Here is a 17,671-nt window from a genome sequence, read left to right on the forward strand (position 1 = left end):
CAGTCATTTAATGCTTCCTCTAAAGCATCCAGGTAAATAGTCAGTCTGGAATATGGAGTCTTTGTGTGCATGTGTCAGAGATGAGCTTTTTCCCAGAAGTGCTCTGGTGTGTCAGGATCATTGGTTGATGAGTCTGTTTTTATTTAGTGGAAGTACCAAGTCCTGTTGTAAACGCATACATGGACATCAGCCTATGGCAAACTTTGTCTTAACTGACCTCCATCTAACTGCTTAGATAACTGATGCTGATTGCTTCCTCCATAAAACATCAGTACTGGAGACTACAGAAAGCTAAGTGTTTACTGATGATGTCTGTACTGCACTTTATATGATGCATATCAATACTGTCATGGTACAATCCTGTTTTACATTGCTAATACTCAGATTTGGTGTTCCTGAAAACAGTTTTTGGTAGCTGTGCATTTGAATTACACAATAACCTTTTGCCTACATCTTTGTTTTTAGAATTTCTTTCTTTCTTTTTCCTTTTTTTAAAAGAGGCACTCCTGCTTTCTCTGTGTAGCTGCCCTGGACTTGGCTTTGTAGACCAGGCTGGCCTTGAACTCATAGCAATCAGCCTGCCTCTGCCTCCTGAGTGCTGGGATTAAAGGCGTGCACCACTGCCTGGCATTTCTATTCTTGTAGTTCAAAATTATAGAGGTACATAAAAGAAAAAGATTGTGCTATGAAAGTCCTGCCTGTTGTAGCTTTTGTAGCTGGCGTTGTCTAGTTTCTGTGCCATAGGGCAGGCATTCTGAAGAAAGGAATGAAATGACATGCAAGTTTTGGTAATTATGTTTATACTTATGTATACATATAGATATATGTATATATTTGTAGGCTTAATTTTCTTGGCAAATTTATTACGAATTTAGTAACCGAGAGTACCTCACTTATAACCGAACTAACCTAACAATAGGGAAAGGAGATTAAAGAATACAATAACGAAACCATAAGGATATCAGTTCCGAGGAATGATTCTCCTGGTGTAGTCAGCAAGATTTCTTCTGCTGGAACCTGGAGCAACCAGAACCCAGAACCTCAGCAGAGCCCGAAGCCTGGAAGCCTCCCCTTGAGCGGTTCTCTCTAGGAGCATCTCAAAGTGGAGCACGAACAGCCAAAACTATTCCAAGTCTCTAAAGGCCCCGCCTTTTGTTTTTGGCTCACATTTATACCTCCTCTCAGAATTTGTTCAATAATGTTTTTCAGCTGGTTAATAACCAATCTCCCCCACATAGTGGTTCAATTTCTGAGGGGATAAACATCACCTGCTCTCTCACAAGTCTTTTCTCATCCCCCACTTGTGATCTAAACAAAAAACATGTTTATCTCTCCTTCATATATTTATATATTTTTGTCTTTCAGCTGTGGCAGAAGTAAAACTTCGGGATGAACAGTATACATTGGAACACATGCATGCTTTTGGAATGTATAATTATCTGCACTGTGATTCCTGGTATCAAGACAGTGTCTACTACATTGATAACCTTGGAAGAATTATGAATTTAACAGTGATGCTGGTAAGACGCATGCAGAGTACAAAGACAGAGCTCATCTCGTTCTGTTTGCTCTTTAATCTCTTTGCATCTGATGTCCAGACAGTCAAGGGACACATACCTTTGGAATGTGGGGACCTGTTATCAAGCTGTGGAAAGCTCCCTTTCTGCTTAGGTCATTGTAGCTTTTACTCTTGTTCTTGTTTTTTGTAATTCCTTGTACCCAACCATTTCTACCTGTGTGTGGTATAGCCTCAATGTAGTCATGGATTTCTTTCTTCCCTGTTTAGAGTTTTCATTATGTAATTTAAACTGTGTTAACATTCAGGTTTGGTTGTTTGAGTTGATCCTTTTAGCATTATGAATTAATCTTTTTTTTTTTTTGTAGGTCTTGGGAATAAATTTTGCCTTGAAATCTTGTTTGTCTAATATTAATATAGTCATAGCTGACTTAAAAACTAATATTCTGGCTAGGGAGGAATCTCAGTCAGTAAATGTGCCTCTTGAGAATCCGAGTTCTCTATCTAAAGCCTATGTTAACAGTCCTGGTGTGGTAGCACTTTTAGTCTCAGCCCTGAGAAGTCAGAGATAAGCATTACCCTAGAACTTGCAAGAGTAAATAGTGTCTGAAAAATAGCACCTTTCCCCTGGGTGGGGAGCCCTGGTGGCATTCAGAGAAAGGATAGACAGGCTACCAAGATGAGACTTGATAGCCTATGACCATATGGTGGGGGAGGAGGTTCCCTTCAGTCACTGACATAGGGGAGGGGAATAGGGTGAAAGCGGGAGGGAGGGAGGAATGGGTGAATACAAGGGATGGGATAACAATTGAGATGTAATTTAAATAAATTAATTAAAAAATAAAAATAATTTAAAAATAGATGGGTGGATAGATGTATAGATAGAAAGACAGATAGACAGATAATCAACTCGGCTTTTCATTCTTTGGTCTGTCTGACTTCACACATACCATGCAGAGAATTGTAATGATTGTGAAAGCAGTTTAAGCCAGAAAAGGTAAGGAAATACCATACTGGACAGAAAATGTCATTATGTTAATTTTTCCTTCTCCCCTTTGTGTTAATAAAGAGAACTCAAAACTTTCATCAGTCTTAAAAAACAGCACCAGAGGTTGACCTCTAGCCTCCATGTGCGCACAAACTTGTGTGCTGCACAAGCACACGCAGGCACACACACAGTGTTCATAGTTTTATGTTTTCTTTGAATTTATCAGCGTTCTTATTTCAAAGAGTTAAAGGGTCTCTCTAACAAATTTAATTTGGTAAGAGTTTGTTGATCTTATTGATTATTCTCAAAAACTAACTCTTTGTTTCATTGACTCTTGTTACTGTTTTTGTTGTTGTTGTTTTTTTGTTTCGTTTTTGCTCATTGTTTCTGTTTTACTGACTTAAGTAAGTGATTATTGATACCAAGTTCTGTAATTATTTCCTGCAGTTTACTCATTTGGGTGAACTTTCAGGTGTACTGTTAAGTTCCTAGTATGAGTAATTTTTTTTTTCAATGTAGGAATTTAATGCTATGAATTTGCCTCTTAGACCTGCCTTCATTGGGTCCCATAAGTTTGGATATGTTGTGTATTCGCTAAAATTAGAAATGAAATGAGGAACAAAACAACAGATATCAAGGCAATCCAGAGAATTATAAGGACATACTCCACCAAATTGGAAAATCTAGAAGAAATGGATAATTTTTTCAGTACATACCAATTACCAAAGTTAATCAAGACCAGATGAAGAATTTAAACAGACCTGCAACCCCTAGTGAAATAGAAGCAGTGACTAAACACTCCCAACAACAACAACAACAACAACAACAACAACAACAACAACAAAGCCTAGTACTAGATGGGTTTAACACACTCTTTCAAAGAAGAATTAATTCCAATACTCCTCAAAGTATTCCACAGCATAGAAACAGAAGGATTATTGCCCAGTTCATTTTATGAGGCCACAGGTATCCTGATACCCAAACCAAATAAAGATCCAACAAAAAAGAGAATTACAGACCAATTTTCCTTATGAACATAAATATAGAAATTCTCAATAAAATAATTTCAAGCTGAATCCAAGAACACACCAAAAAGATCATCACCATCATCAAGTAGGCGTCCTCCCAAGATGCAGGGATGATTGAACATATATAAATTGATAAATGTAATCTTCCAGATAAAGAAACTGAAAGGTAAAAACTATTAATAATCTCATTATATGCAGAAAAAGTCTTGGACAAAATTATACACCTCTTCATGATAAAAGTTCTGAAGAGATTAGGGGTACTAGGGACATACCTCAACATAAGAAAGGTAGTTTACATGTCCATAGCAGCTTTATTTGTAATAGCCAGAAACTGGAAACAACCTAGATGGCCTTTAACCGAAGAATGGATAGAAAAAAATGTGGTACATTTACACATTTTAAAAATAAAGACATCATGCAATTTGCAGACAAACGGATGGAACTAGAAAAGATCATCCTGAGTGTGGTAACCCAGATTCAGAAAGACACATAGGGTGTGTTCTCACTTACAAGTGGACATTAGCCGTAATGTACAAGATAAATATGCTACAACCCACAGACCCAAAGACGCCAAGGAGGGCCCAAGAGAGGATGCTTAGATCTCACTCAGAAAAGGAAGTAAAATAGACATGTGAAGTAGGCTGAGGGAGTTGTGTGGCAAAGGGGGTGGGGAGAACAACAGGGGTAGAGATCAGGCGAGCAGGAGATTGGGGGATGGGTAATGGAGGGGAGGGCTGCGCGAGAGAGCAGAAATAGGTGAGGGGCATCTCTGGGACAAGTGAGGCCACTGGGAGGCTAAGAGGTGACCCTAGCTGAGATTCCTAACAGTGGGGGTTTGGAACCTAAAGTTGCCACCTCCTATAGCCAGGTGTGATTTCCAATGGAGGGAGGGGGATACCAACTCATCCCTAAAACCTTTGACCCAAACTTCATCCCGCCTATAAGAGGTATAGTGATAAAGGTGGAATAAAGATGGAGGAAATGGCAAACCAATGACTGGCCCAACCTGAGACCCACCGCATGGGAGAGAGCCAGCCCCTGATACTATTAAAAATGCTTTGCTATACTTGCAGACAGGAGCCTAGCATAACTGTCTTCTGAGAGGCTTCATCTAGCAGCTGGTGGAAACAGGTGCAGAGGCTCACAGCCAAACAACAGGCTCAGGGAGTCTTGTGGAAGAGTGGGAGGAAGCACCGAGGAAGCCTGAAGGGTCAAGGGTACTATAAGAAGGCCTACAGAGTAAACTAACCTGGGCCCATGGGGGCTCACACAGACTGAACCACCAACCAAAGAACTGGCACGGGCCAGACCTAACCCCCCTACACCTATGTAACAGATGTGCAGCATAGTCAGTCATCATCTGGGTCCCCTAACAATGGCAGTGAGGGCTGTCTCTGACTCTGCTCCTGCCTGTGGATCCCTTCCTCCTAGCTGGGCTGCCTTGTCTGGCCTCAGTGGGAGAGGATGAGCTTGGTTCTGCTGTGACTTGAAGTGCCAGAGTGGGCTGGTGCCCCTTAGGGGACCCCTCTTTGATGAGAAAAAGGAGGGGGAAGTGGGAAAAAGGGGCTTGAGGGAAGGACTGAGAGGAGAGGGGGTGGGGGCTGGTATCAGGCTGTAAGGTGATGAAATTAAAAAAAAAAAAAAAAAAAGAAGAAGAAGAAGAAAGGTAGTTTGTAGCAAGCCCATAGCCAACATCAACTTGAGTGGAGAGAAACTCAAAGAATTTCAGTAAAATCGGGAACAAGACAAGGTACCTGAAGTCTTAGCTAGAGCAATAAGACAACTGAAGGAGCTCAAAGGGGTAAAAATAGGAAGGGGAAAAGCCAAATATCTTTATTTGCAGTATATTATACATAAGTGACCCTAAAAATTCCACAAGGAAACTCCTATAGCTGATAAACTCTCTCAGCAAGGTAGTTAAGTACAAAATTAAATCACAAAAATCAGTAGCCCTCCTACTTACAAATGACAAAGAGAGTAAGGAAGAAATCAGGGAAATACCTTTCGTAGTATCCTCAAATAATATGAAATATCTTGGCGGTAACTGTAACTAAGCAAGTAAAAGACTTGTATGACAAAACCTTCAAGTTTTTGAAGAAATTGAAGAAGATATCAGAAAATGGAAAGATCTTCCATGCCCATGTATCAGTAGAATTAGCATAGTTAAAATAGGCATCCTTTCAAAAGCAAGCTATAGATTTGATGCAATTCATATCAAACTTCAACACAAGATTCTTCATAGATCTTGAAAGGACGGTTTTCAGCTTCACATGGAAACACACACACACACACACACACACACACACACACACACACACACACACACACACACTCAGGAAAGCTAAAACAACCCTGAACAATAAAAGAAATGCAAAGGTATCACTATCCCTGAGTTCAAATTGTCCTACAGGGCTTTAGTAATAAAAACAGCATGGCACTGGAGCAAAAACTGATGTAGTCAATAGAAGTGAATTGAAGACTTATAAACACACACACACACACACACACACACACACACACACACACGGATACTGATTTTTTTTTAAAAATATATAAAGAAGCCACAAATGCACACTGGGAAACAGACTGCATCTTCAACAAATGATGCTAGTTAAGCTGGACGGCTGCATGTAGAAGGATCCAAATAGGTCCATATTTGTCACCATGTACAAAACTCAAAAGACCTCAACGTAATACCAAATATACTAGATCTGATCGAAGAGAAAGTGGGGGGATAGTCTTGAACTTATTGGGGCAGGAAAAGACTTTCTAAATGGAACACAGTTAGCATAGGTACTAAGATCAATAGTAAATATACGGGACCTCATGAAACTGAAAAGCTTCTGCAGTCTAAAGGACACTGTCCTTCAGAATGAAGTGGCAGGATATAGAATGGGAAAACATTTTGCCAACTACACAGTTGATAGAGTGCTGTGCCACATAGATTTTGTCAACTTGACACAAAATATTAAGTCTTCATAGAAGAGGGAACCTCAATTAAGAAAATGCCTTGGTAAGACTGAGCTGTAGCAAGCCTGTGGGGTATTTTCTTAGTTAGTATTTGATGGGAGAGGGCCCAGCTCATTGAGTGTGGTCTCATCCCTGGGCTGGTGGTCCTGAACTTTATAAGAAGTCATAATTAGCAAGCCAATAGGCAGCATTCTTTTTTGGTCTACTTTGGCTCCTGCCTCTGGGACCCTGCCCTGTTCTTGTCCTGATTTCCTTTCATGATAAACTGTGATATGGAAGCATAAGCCAAATCTTTTCCTCACCAAGTTGCTTTGGTTATGGCGTTTTATCTTATCAATAGTAACCCCAACTAGGAAAAGGAGTAATATTTCAAAATATAGAAAGAACTAAAAAAACTAGATACCAAGAAAACAAATACCCAGTTATAAATGGGATGCAAATCTAAATGGAATTCTTAAAAGTGGAAACTCAAATGGCTGAGAAACATTTAAAGAAATGTTCAGCATCCTTCACCATCAAGGAACTGCAAATCAAAAGCAACTTGAGATTTCATCATAACAACCATCAGCATGGCCAAGATGAAACAATGACAGCTCATGCTGGCGAGGATGTGGAGGGAGGGAAACACTCATCCATTGCTGGTAGGAGTGCAAACTTGTACAGCCACTGTGAAAATCAGTGTGGCAGTTCCTTAGGAAGCTGGAAATCTATCTTCCTCTTGAGCATATACCCAAAGGATGTTTTATCTTACCTACCTCAAGGATACTCACTCAACCATTATCATTGCTGTTCTATTCATAATAGCCATAAATTGGAAACAGTTTAGATATCTCTCAACATAATGGATAAAGAAAATGCCATCAATTTACACAATGGAATATTACTCAGCTGTTAAAAAATGAAATCATTAGTTTTTGCAGGTAAAAGGATAGAACTGGGAAAAAAATCATCCTGAATCAGGTATCTCAAACTAAGAAAGACAAATATGGTGTGTATTTGCTTATGTGTAGATAGTAGCTGTTATAATCAAACTATAATCCATATAACCACAGAGGTTAGGTATATAATAAGGCACTAGGAGGGACAGATCGATTTTCTTTGGAATGGGTAATAGAATAAATAGTTATGGATAGATGGTGGAGGCTGGAATGGGAGGAGCAATCTAGGAGGAGGGAAGGGGATGCGGGAGGAAATAGTGGGAGAGACAGCTAAACTCAAGGGGCATTTGAGGGGTGGTATGGAAAACTAATACAGTAGAAGCTTCTTAAAATAGATATGTATACAGAGGTGGTCTAACTGAAATCACCAAATAATGGGGAGACAAAGCCCCAACTGTCTATCTCCTGTCACCAAATGATGCTTTAGTACTGCAATTGTGTTATATCTAATTGAGTTGTTAGTCATAAGGCTCCCATGGGAATCCCCAAACAACCCAGGCTGTTGCCAACACTATAGATTACTCTCCATAAACTGACAGAAAGCCCCCATTGCTGAAGACAACTGTAGGCTCAGTTTTTTAAACAATTATATTTTATTATGAACTTATTAACTGAGCGTACCTCACTTATAACCAGACTAACCTAAACAATAGGAAAAGGATATTAAAGAACACAAAAAGGAAACCTCTGGTTATCAGTTCTGAGGAAAGATTCAGCTGGCGTAGTCAGCAGGATTTCTTCTGCTGGAACCTGGAGCAACTGGCACCCGGAGGAACCCGGAGCAGCAGCTGAAGCCTAGAGCCCCGAAGCCTTCGCTTCCAGGAGCGTCTCGAAAAGGAGCGATGAACAGCAAAATTATCCCAAGTCTCCAAAGACGCCCCGCCTCCTGTTTTTGGCTTACATTTATATCTCCTCTCAGAATCTGTTCAAGGATGTTTTTCACCTGGGAACAACCAAGCTCCCCCACAAGGTGGTCTGACGACTGAGGGGATAAACATCACCTGCTCTCTCACAAGTCTGTTCCTCATCCCACACTTAGGATCTAAAGAAAAACATGTTTGTCTCTCCTTCAGACAACACCTACAGAACTCACTGAACGTGGAGAAGTTGCGCTGATGCCCAACTACAGTCTTCACCTCTTTGTGCACATGTCTTTTGTACAGGAGTGTACTTTGCATCCTGCCAAAAGAGACATAAACATCAAGCTAGCAACAAACCCTTTGATCTATAGTGATGTTCTGCCTGTACAATGGGACAGTGGTGGCACAAGCTTGTGGGAGTAACCAACCAATGTCTGATTTGACTTAACGCTTCCTTCACGAGATTGACCCCATACCTGGTACTGCTTGAGTGACCAAGAACGTGAGGCTGGATAGCCTTAGGCCAGGGACCTAGGATAAAACCAAATGCTGTTGTCCTTAAAAAAAAAAATGTAATCATGAAATGACACTCTGCTCTACTCATAGTTCAGTGCCTTGTTCAGCCATCATCACAGAAGCTTCCTCCTGCAGCAGATGGGTGGAAACACAGAGACCACAGCCAGGTATCACACACAGAGAAGCCCTGGAACACAGCCCTAAAAGGGATGTCTCCATCATATCCTGTTGGCTGTTTCTTAACAATTAAACTTTATTATACAACCCAACGAGCTTACACAAGAGGGAAAAAAGGTTAAAGGGAAAAAAGAGTGAACCTTCCGGTATCCATTCCACAGGACAGGTCCCTAGGTGTCTCTGGCCTGCGCGCTGGTCCGGCCTGTTTGCTGATCCTCCTTCCGATCCACATGCGCTCAAGCCGGGTCTTAAGCTGCTGCTGCTCTCTCCTCTGCGCCTGCCTGTCTGCAAGGGGCGGTCTCCCTCTCCCATTGAGGGTCAATGAGAAACACAATAGTCCAGGTGGAGTCCCCAGGTCCACTTCCTGAATTCCAGGCCCAGGATGGCTCCACCCAGTCTATCTCAAGGTTAATATCAGGCAGTATCCGTGGTGTGTCCAAGGGCGAAGCCCACCAAGACTGCTTTCACCTGTGACAATGCCCACACTCCTTCCCACAGTATCCTTCCCTCAGTGCTCAGGGAACCCTGTGGAAGAGGAGGCTGAGTGAGTGTGAGAGCCAGAGGGCGTGCAGGACACTGAGAGGACAAGGCCATCTAAATCAACATGAGCAAAACTCATCTGACTCAGAGATGGAGACAGTATGCACAGGGGCGACACAGGGTTGCACTGGGCTGTACCAGGTGTGCGTGTTCTCTCTCTCTCTCTCTCTCTCTCTCTCTCTCTCTCTCTCTCTCTCTGTATATATGGCTTCTAGTTTAGTGTTTTTATGGAATCCTCCAAATGACAGGGTTTCTGTTTCTTGTGCCTTCCTTCGGGCTCTTTTCCTTTTGTTTGTTTGATTTGTCTAATTCCAATGTTAGCTTTAAAAAAAAAATCATACATTTATTTTATTATTATCCCTTAGAAGCCTGTTTGCCTTCTAATGAGAGACAGTAAGGGAGTAGATCTGGATGGGAGGGACGGTGAGGAGGAAGTAGGAGGAGAATGGGGCGTGGAAACCATAATCAGGATATATTATGTGAAAAAAAATGTTTCTAATAAGGAAAAAATGAATATTAAAATAATAAATAGTTCTTGAGTCTTTTTACCCAGTTGGACAATATTTTAATTAGGTGGTTTAGTATATTCATATTTAATTATCGTGAGTTTTATGTTGTCCTCCCCACAATTTGTACTCTGATTTCTTGTTCTTTAGTGTGTTTCTCTTCTAAGGTCTAGGAGGTAAGCAAGCCTGAGAAGCTTAGTGAGTGTTTTTCATTTTATTTCTTAAACAGTTTGTGTGTGTGTGTGTGTGTGTGTGTGTGTGTGTGTGTGTGTGTACACATATGGGTAAAGGTGGGCTCCTCTTTGCAGGCACATGTTCAAACTGGAGTTTGATGTCAGAATGGTGCTCCTCCACCAGGCTTGGTGGCACACGCCTTTTAATGTCAGAACTTGGGAGGCAGAGGCAGGTGGTGGGTCTTTGTGAGTTCAAGGTCAGCCGAGGCTGTATAGAGAAATATAGAGAAATGCTGACTCAAAAAGAAGAAAATGATGCTCCTCCATCACTCTCCCACCTTACCTTTGAGACAGGTCTCGTAGTGAATTGAATGTTTGACATTTTGGCTAGACTGAATGGCCAGAGAGGCGCCCATCTGCCTGTTCTGTTTCCCAGTGCTGGGATTAGAGGCACCCCTGTGCAGGAGTTTCCATAGGCACTGAAGATCTGAATGAGCTGAGCACATCCGCTCAGTCCCTACTCTTTCCTCAACTTTTATTTGAAATTTCCTGTCTTATGTCCAACCATGGTGGCGCTATTGTTTATATTGGTCAGCATAGAGATCATGGTGCACACGCTTCCTAGGTGATTCTGCTTGTGTTATAAAAACTGTATATTTGCTTCGCTCATCTTTTGAGCAATTTGTGTCATATATTTTATTTCTTCATATGCATGTTTCATGTTATTGTTTTAGTTAAACAGCCACCACATAGTATGTTAACTGCTCTCTTTTTTGCTTGTCTTTCTGAGCAGTGCCCCTACAGTGTTGCCTGGTTCATTGGCTGTCTCATCTAAATTTGTTTAGTAGTTACTTCATGGTAGGGCACAGAGTAACTTTACAATAGGCAAAGTGTTCATGTGATTTAAAAACTGCAAACTGCAAAGGTATTAAGCAATGTCTTAGTCACATTGTTGCTCTGTCCTTGCAAGTACTCATATCTTGCCTAAATTTCTTCATTTATTTAAAGTGAGGTAAGCATGCACACATATTTTCTTAAAAAATGAAGCTTTGATCATGGAATAAGCCCCTCACCCCTTCTACCACTTTGTGCACGATACTCCAGCAATACTAAACTGCTGCGGTCCTGACCGTCCATTATCTACCATAGGGGCTGTTTTCCATCTGGTCCCATCCGTTTGGCCCATCTTCTTAATCCTCTGTCAGGCTGCATCCAAGTCTTCTCATAAGTCTCAGCAAATCACTGCTTCATTTAAGAAGCCCTGTACCATTCCTCTGCTGCCCAGGAATACTCACACCATCGACGCTCAGATGTGCATGGACCATGAACTCCTTCAGGGGCTGGCAGACTTTCTGCGCAGGGCTAGTTAGTTCAGTCTAACCATCTGGGCTTTTGCTACAGCTGCTCACTGTGGGGAAATTGCAGTAATTGGGTAAAATACAAGCATGGCTGCCTCCCAATAAAACTTGGTGTACAAATGCAGAGAATGAGCCAGAAATGGCTGATAAACTGTTGTTAGCTAACCTGTGGTCTAGACTGTGGGTCTTTAATACATTTCTGTGAAACACTGTCTTCATTACATCACTACATTTGCTGCTACTGATTTCTAGTTTTTAAATAACTTAAAGGGCAATAGCTTGACATATGTTTTGTGTTTACTGATTCCCCTTTCTTACTCCCCCTTTTCTCTCTGCGCCCCTAACCCTGCTGTACCTTTTCACCGCTGGTACTTCTCCATCCATTTTGTTGTATTGTCTTCCGCACTCTCCACTTCCTTAAAGCCTCATTTTTTTCCTTCCAGTCACATGGACTTCTTTCTAGTTCCTTGCCGATAGTTACTCCTATCTGGAAACACATATTTAACACTTGGAGTCTAGGGTCTGTTTATCTGTGCCTGGGTTGTCATCTCATGATACAACCCAGTTGTATCTACCCACAGTTCCACAAATATCCTTGTGTATGCGTTCTACATTTTCATTATCCGCTCATCTGATGATGGACATCTAGCCTGACACCATTTCCTTGCTAATGTGACTAGAACAGTGTTAACAATGCATATGCAAGTGTCTCTGGGTTTTGTGTATATGTCCAGATGTGGTGTTAGCTGGCTCACGTACATGTTAATCCTATGGTTAGTGTTTTGGGAAGCCCTGCACTGTCACAGTGTGCAGCTTTGTGTTTTCATCTACTTCACATAATTTTTTCTGTGGAAGTTCCTGTCCAATCCAGCATATAGAGCAGCAATCAGCTATGATGATATATGAAACCAAGTCTAGAATTTAATTGTTTTTACAGAACTCTCAGTGCTTCATCCCTTAGAATGCACTGTTTGAATTCCGGGTACAGTAGCCAGTCCCTTAGTTCCAGCCTTTGGATCTGTGGGAAGGGACACAGGCCTGTTGGGTCTACAGATGAGACTGTGCTTCTAAAGAAATCACGTACACTGTGTGCATTTTAAACTCTCATCAGATGATTTCTTAAGGGTTTTATGTCCTGGTTTTTAGAGTATGACTATTGACTTTGGTTCAGTGAGTGAGGAGAGGAGAGTGAGCCTCTTCAACAATCTAAAGGAAGGGAGTGGGTGCTTAGTGTGGCTTTGGCCTTTCCTTGTCATTCTTATACCCTTTTTCTTCTGTAGGAAGCTGACTCAGACTACTTAAGTCAAACTGCCTCTTTTGGTCTTAGTCTTCTGAATACTGTCTCTAAGCTACTTGTATTATATGTTCAGGATCAGTTCGGCCTACTTTTGCCATGTGTATATGCTTAAAAATTTTCCACCATTATTCATCCGTAAAATCATATTTCTTTGTTCCTTTTCTCTCAAAAATTTCTTAGTGAAATAGAAGGGGGAATATTTTCAGTAAACTCCAGTGGTTCTCCCTGAAAGGGAATACTTTATTAGCACTTTCTAAAAGGCATTTATAACCCTTTTTATTCTTTTTTACTAATTTTTCACCATTCAGTATGAAAAAAAGCCCAAACGAATACATATTCTTAGTCATCTTTTGGTTTTTTAGATAACTTCATTTCCTGACGAAAGAAGTGTATTTCTTCAAACGTTGTTTTGAATGCCTCTATAAGGTTAGTAGTAAAAAATAAGTGGATAGCACGGAGAAGAGAAGGACGGCGGAAGATGCAGAGCAGCACAGAGGAAGTAATGACAGGCATGCAGTGCAGTGGCCCGGCTTCCGGAGCTTCCGCGTCTATGGCCATGTCAAGCGAGTGTGGAAGGATGGCTTAGAACTTGCCGTGCAGGAGCGACATATGTTGATGCACACCTGACTGTCCCCCAGAAGATGGAAGCAGGATAATCACAAGTCAGAGGCAAACTGAGATACATAGCAAAACTGTAAACAAAGGGGAGAAAGAAAAGAGCTTGCCTTTTAGACAGGGTGGTGGGTATTCTGGAAACATCCAAGCACGTGTGACAAAACTGAGGCATAATGACTCCCTTAGATGCTATGTGGGCTTGGCGAGGTACATAGACAGTGCCACTGGTTGTGACCAGTTGTCATCACTGATGACCAGGATTTGGAGTACCATGTCCAACATAAATCACAAACACTTGATTAGAAATCCGAAGTAAAATCTTCATTGTACTGGGAATCTACATAAACGTTGTAGACTGGTCCGTGTATTTTCCTCTGTTGGGAGACTTCGACAGGAACTTAGTTACTGTAGCTATACCCAAACAGAGTATTTGACATGTAATTGGGGCAAATACCAACACTTTTAAAATTCATTTTTAAAAATAATTTATCTTCTCTATGGGCAAGTTAGAGAAAGTATTTCTACTTTTTTAGTTTAGTTATTGCCTTTTTTCTGTAATTTTTCCTCCTTTTACTCAGGTTTTAGAAAGATATAAAGAGCCAAGTTTTGTCTTTTGTCTTTTTTAAAAAAAGATTCCATTAATTCAACTTATTTCTTTCACTTTCAAACTCCATTTTATCGTATAATCTCATAGAGTAATTGGTCAACACAAGAACTAGTTTTAGGATTCCATTTCCAAAGATGTTATGGCTGACAGTGGTTTGGATATTTAAAATTTTATCCGGCACTGAAGGTGCTTTCCTGGGGCCGTAATGATGACTAAATCTTGAGAAGCCCAGTCAGTGCTGGGGAGTAGAATACAATACTTACTATTTTTCTCAGCATCTGCAAAATAAATCAGCCAGTTCTTCAACCTGCTATGTTGAGAGCATGTGAAGAATGCCGGCCACTAATTAGACACCAGCTTTTTTCCCCGTGGCTGGTGCAAATGAGTACCTTGTTAAATCTGCAAAATTAGGTTTGAAGTCCACACACTGTTCCTTTCTCTAACAGTTAGGAGCCAGCAGATGGCAGCAGCTCAGTGGTGCCACACATAGGCTGTCCACTTCAAGCAGATTTAACTATAGGTGTGCAGTATTTAAGCTTTGAGAAATGTCAATGAGGAGAAAACATGTTGAGGATGTAGAAAAATGCCTCGAGGGGAGAAATGTTTTCTTTGCTGCTGCTGCTCAATGTACAGAAACTTGTTTCTCAGTATTTAGAACATTTCCAAACATTTCCGTCCTAACACACTTGCATTTACTTGAAAAGCTATTTTGTTTTCCTCAATAACAAGAGCACTGTTCTCTGTAGTGTCTTTAAAATCTGGTCAGTAGTTCTTGGATTTCATTTATAAGCATGCATTGTTTGCCATGCCTTAGAGAAGCAAGTTGTAGCTGCTTTCTAGTCCAGACCCTGTGTGCAAGCAGACTGCCACTTGGCTGGAAGCTCAGCTTATCTATAACGGTTCAGTTAGGTAATAGGAACCTAGTTATTTAAGGTGAAATAAGAAGATAAAAGAAAGGGGTGAAATTTGAAAATACAAATGTTTTAGTACAGTACTAAAAGCTTCATTTTACTTAGACATTGATCAAGTTAAATTGATTATAAACATCTATTCATAAAGCCATATAATAATAGAAATGAAAAGAGATTAAGAGATGATGTTGATGCTTAGCAACAGATGCTTTTTTTTTGCTTCCTTTTTATGGAGTAAAATTATAATTGCCAGTCTTACAATACTGATGGACGGCATCCCTTCTAGGTTTTGCTTGAGCATGTTTTTGCCCTTGAGTTTTCCCATAGGTGTGTATGTAGTGAAACAGCAACAACAAAGCTTTATTCATTCAAAGCTTCTCTGTTTCCATCTGCAACTGCAAGAACCCCAAACTCTAATTTAATAAATATATATGCCATTTAAGTGGTTATTGGTTATTTCTTTATAATGTCAACCAGCTGTAATATATGAACATTATGCACTGTATTATATCTTATTGGTATGGGAGGCTTAATTTAAAGTATCATATGTTTGGCTAATGAAAAACTAAATGTAGTAACTGTAATCAAAGAGAATGTTTTAGGGGTGGTATTTGAAAGTTGCATGGAGATGTGAAGTATTATTTGTTTAGAAAAATGCAGAAAATAGTTTCTTTTCTAGGAGACACTGTAAGGGGAAGAAATATTAACCATGCAAGAGATTGAGACGGTTTGGAATTTTGGCCCTATAGCAGTGGAGTTCGAGTGAGATTTACCCATCTGAACCTCTCTCCTTACCCTGAGGTTAATGAGTGCAGCGTCACGGGTTTGGTGACGTCTCTGTGAAGTGGCTACAAGTGAACATACTTCATTCATACTGTAGGCCCTCAGTGAGGAGTCACTTTGCCAGGACAGCTTCAATCCTGCAAACCAACAGTGAATTATTGCCTCACAGTAATTTTCCAGTATCCTTGAACAAAGTTGATTGCCTGAATTTTTGTGAAGAAATGGAAAATGGGTGGAACCTGGGACTGGAGATGTCACTTTCATAAGGTGTTACTTTGAGGATACTTTAAAACTGAACCAAATTCCAAATCAGGAATGTTTGGGTTTTCATTTTATTTTATTATTTAACCCAAATGAGAGACCCAGTGTGTTTTAATTTAGTTAATTTTGGTTTCACATATATATAACTGAGCATCTTAATTATTCTATTAGATATTGCACTAATTTATCTGATAATTATATTTCTATTAACTTCAGTCATGTGTAGCCATGTACTTAAAAGAAAATGGCCTAAAACACTTACTTGTGTGTGATTGAACAGCAATTGCCTAGTTTAGCCTTCTTTCTTAATGATGGCGCACTAGAGGAAGCCCAGAGGGCCATGTAGAGAAACACCGATGATCTTTGCCTTGAAACACCTGCTTTGTGGAATTTTATTTTGCCTTACTAATACTTTCAGTTTATATATGTCGCACAAATTATTTGGCATGGACCAAATATAGCAACATACTTGAAGCAAAAGGGGAAAAATTGCCGTTACCTCAGTCTCCCTGCCCTCCCCGTACTCCGGTCTTATTCCTCTTTCTTATACTTAGCGCTATTCTGTGCCTGTAATTTACTGTGAGTTGATGCCTCACCTTTGTTACAGCATATATGAATTTCCATTGAATGTTGAACACAGTATACCATTTTGTCTTTGTTGTTGTTGCTGTTAGTATCTCATTGCTTTTACTATTATTTTTTTTTGTCAGCAATACTCACTTACCTCAGTACATTTAACAGGTATTTGGGATTCCCTAGGATGGGGATTCTGTTTCATTGTCAGCACTTCCTAGACAAAGCAGTCACGCTGTTTGAACAGGTTGGATTTATTACTTCTTGCAGCAAGGCAGAACTTAAGTGAAGGGGAGCCCCAGGGTGTCTGGGAAGAGTTAACACTGATGATATTAAGGGATCGGACTTGTTTAGGGGACTTAGAGGGGAAGGTTTAAGGAAGTGGGTGAGGGTGAGGTGTGGTAAGTCTCATCTCGGAAAGACTAGAATGGGACTCTGGCTGCGGCTAGTCAGGGAGATGCAGTGGCTAATTCTAGTGTGCTGTATGATCACAGTGTTCTTCTGTGTATGTGAGTTCTCATGGAATGACGTCATTTTGCTTTGTTACGATGTGTTTGTCTGATATTTATGCTCATAGAGGAATGCTCTACATATTGAACTTTTGTAGCCAAACCAAGATCTGCCTGAGGCCCCTAGGCCAGCTCCTTGGCGACAGGGCCATCTGCTACACTACCTCCATTTTTACCGGCTTCAGTTTTCTTATTATTTATACTTGCAGCTTTATATTAATGGAAATATTATACACATTCTATAAGCTGAATTATACCAAAGGGTATATATCATTAAATTAGAATTTTAAAAATATATTTTATTAATTTATTCATATTACATCTCAATTGTTGTCCCATCCCTTGTATCCTCCCATTCTTCTCTCCCATTTCCCCCTAACTCCCCTCCCCTATAACTGTGACTGAGGGGGACCTCTTCCCCCTGTATATGCTCATAGGGTATCAAGTCTCTTCTTGGTAGCTTGCTTAAATTAGAATTCTTATCATTTTTATTAAGCCTGTACTTATTTCACAAGGCACCTCAGCCAGGGATAGGCATTGCAAGT

At 40.4% G+C, this 17,671-nt stretch overlaps 1 protein-coding gene across 1 annotated transcript in view; it reads left to right on the forward strand.

Moving 5' to 3' along the window:
* NUDCD1 (NudC domain containing 1) overlaps positions 1-17,671 on the forward strand; it is a 57,331-nt gene that overhangs the window by 11,860 nt on the left and 27,800 nt on the right. The window contains exon 2 of the mRNA XM_084747923.1: positions 1,366-1,520. Coding sequence (XP_084604049.1) covers positions 1,366-1,520 — 155 coding nt within the window. The remainder of the gene's footprint in view (positions 1-1,365; positions 1,521-17,671) is intronic.

The sequence above is a fragment of the Acomys minous genome (assembly GCF_964271855.1).
Source record: "Acomys minous genome assembly, chromosome: 12".
Lineage (NCBI taxonomy): Eukaryota > Metazoa > Chordata > Mammalia > Rodentia > Muridae > Acomys > Acomys minous.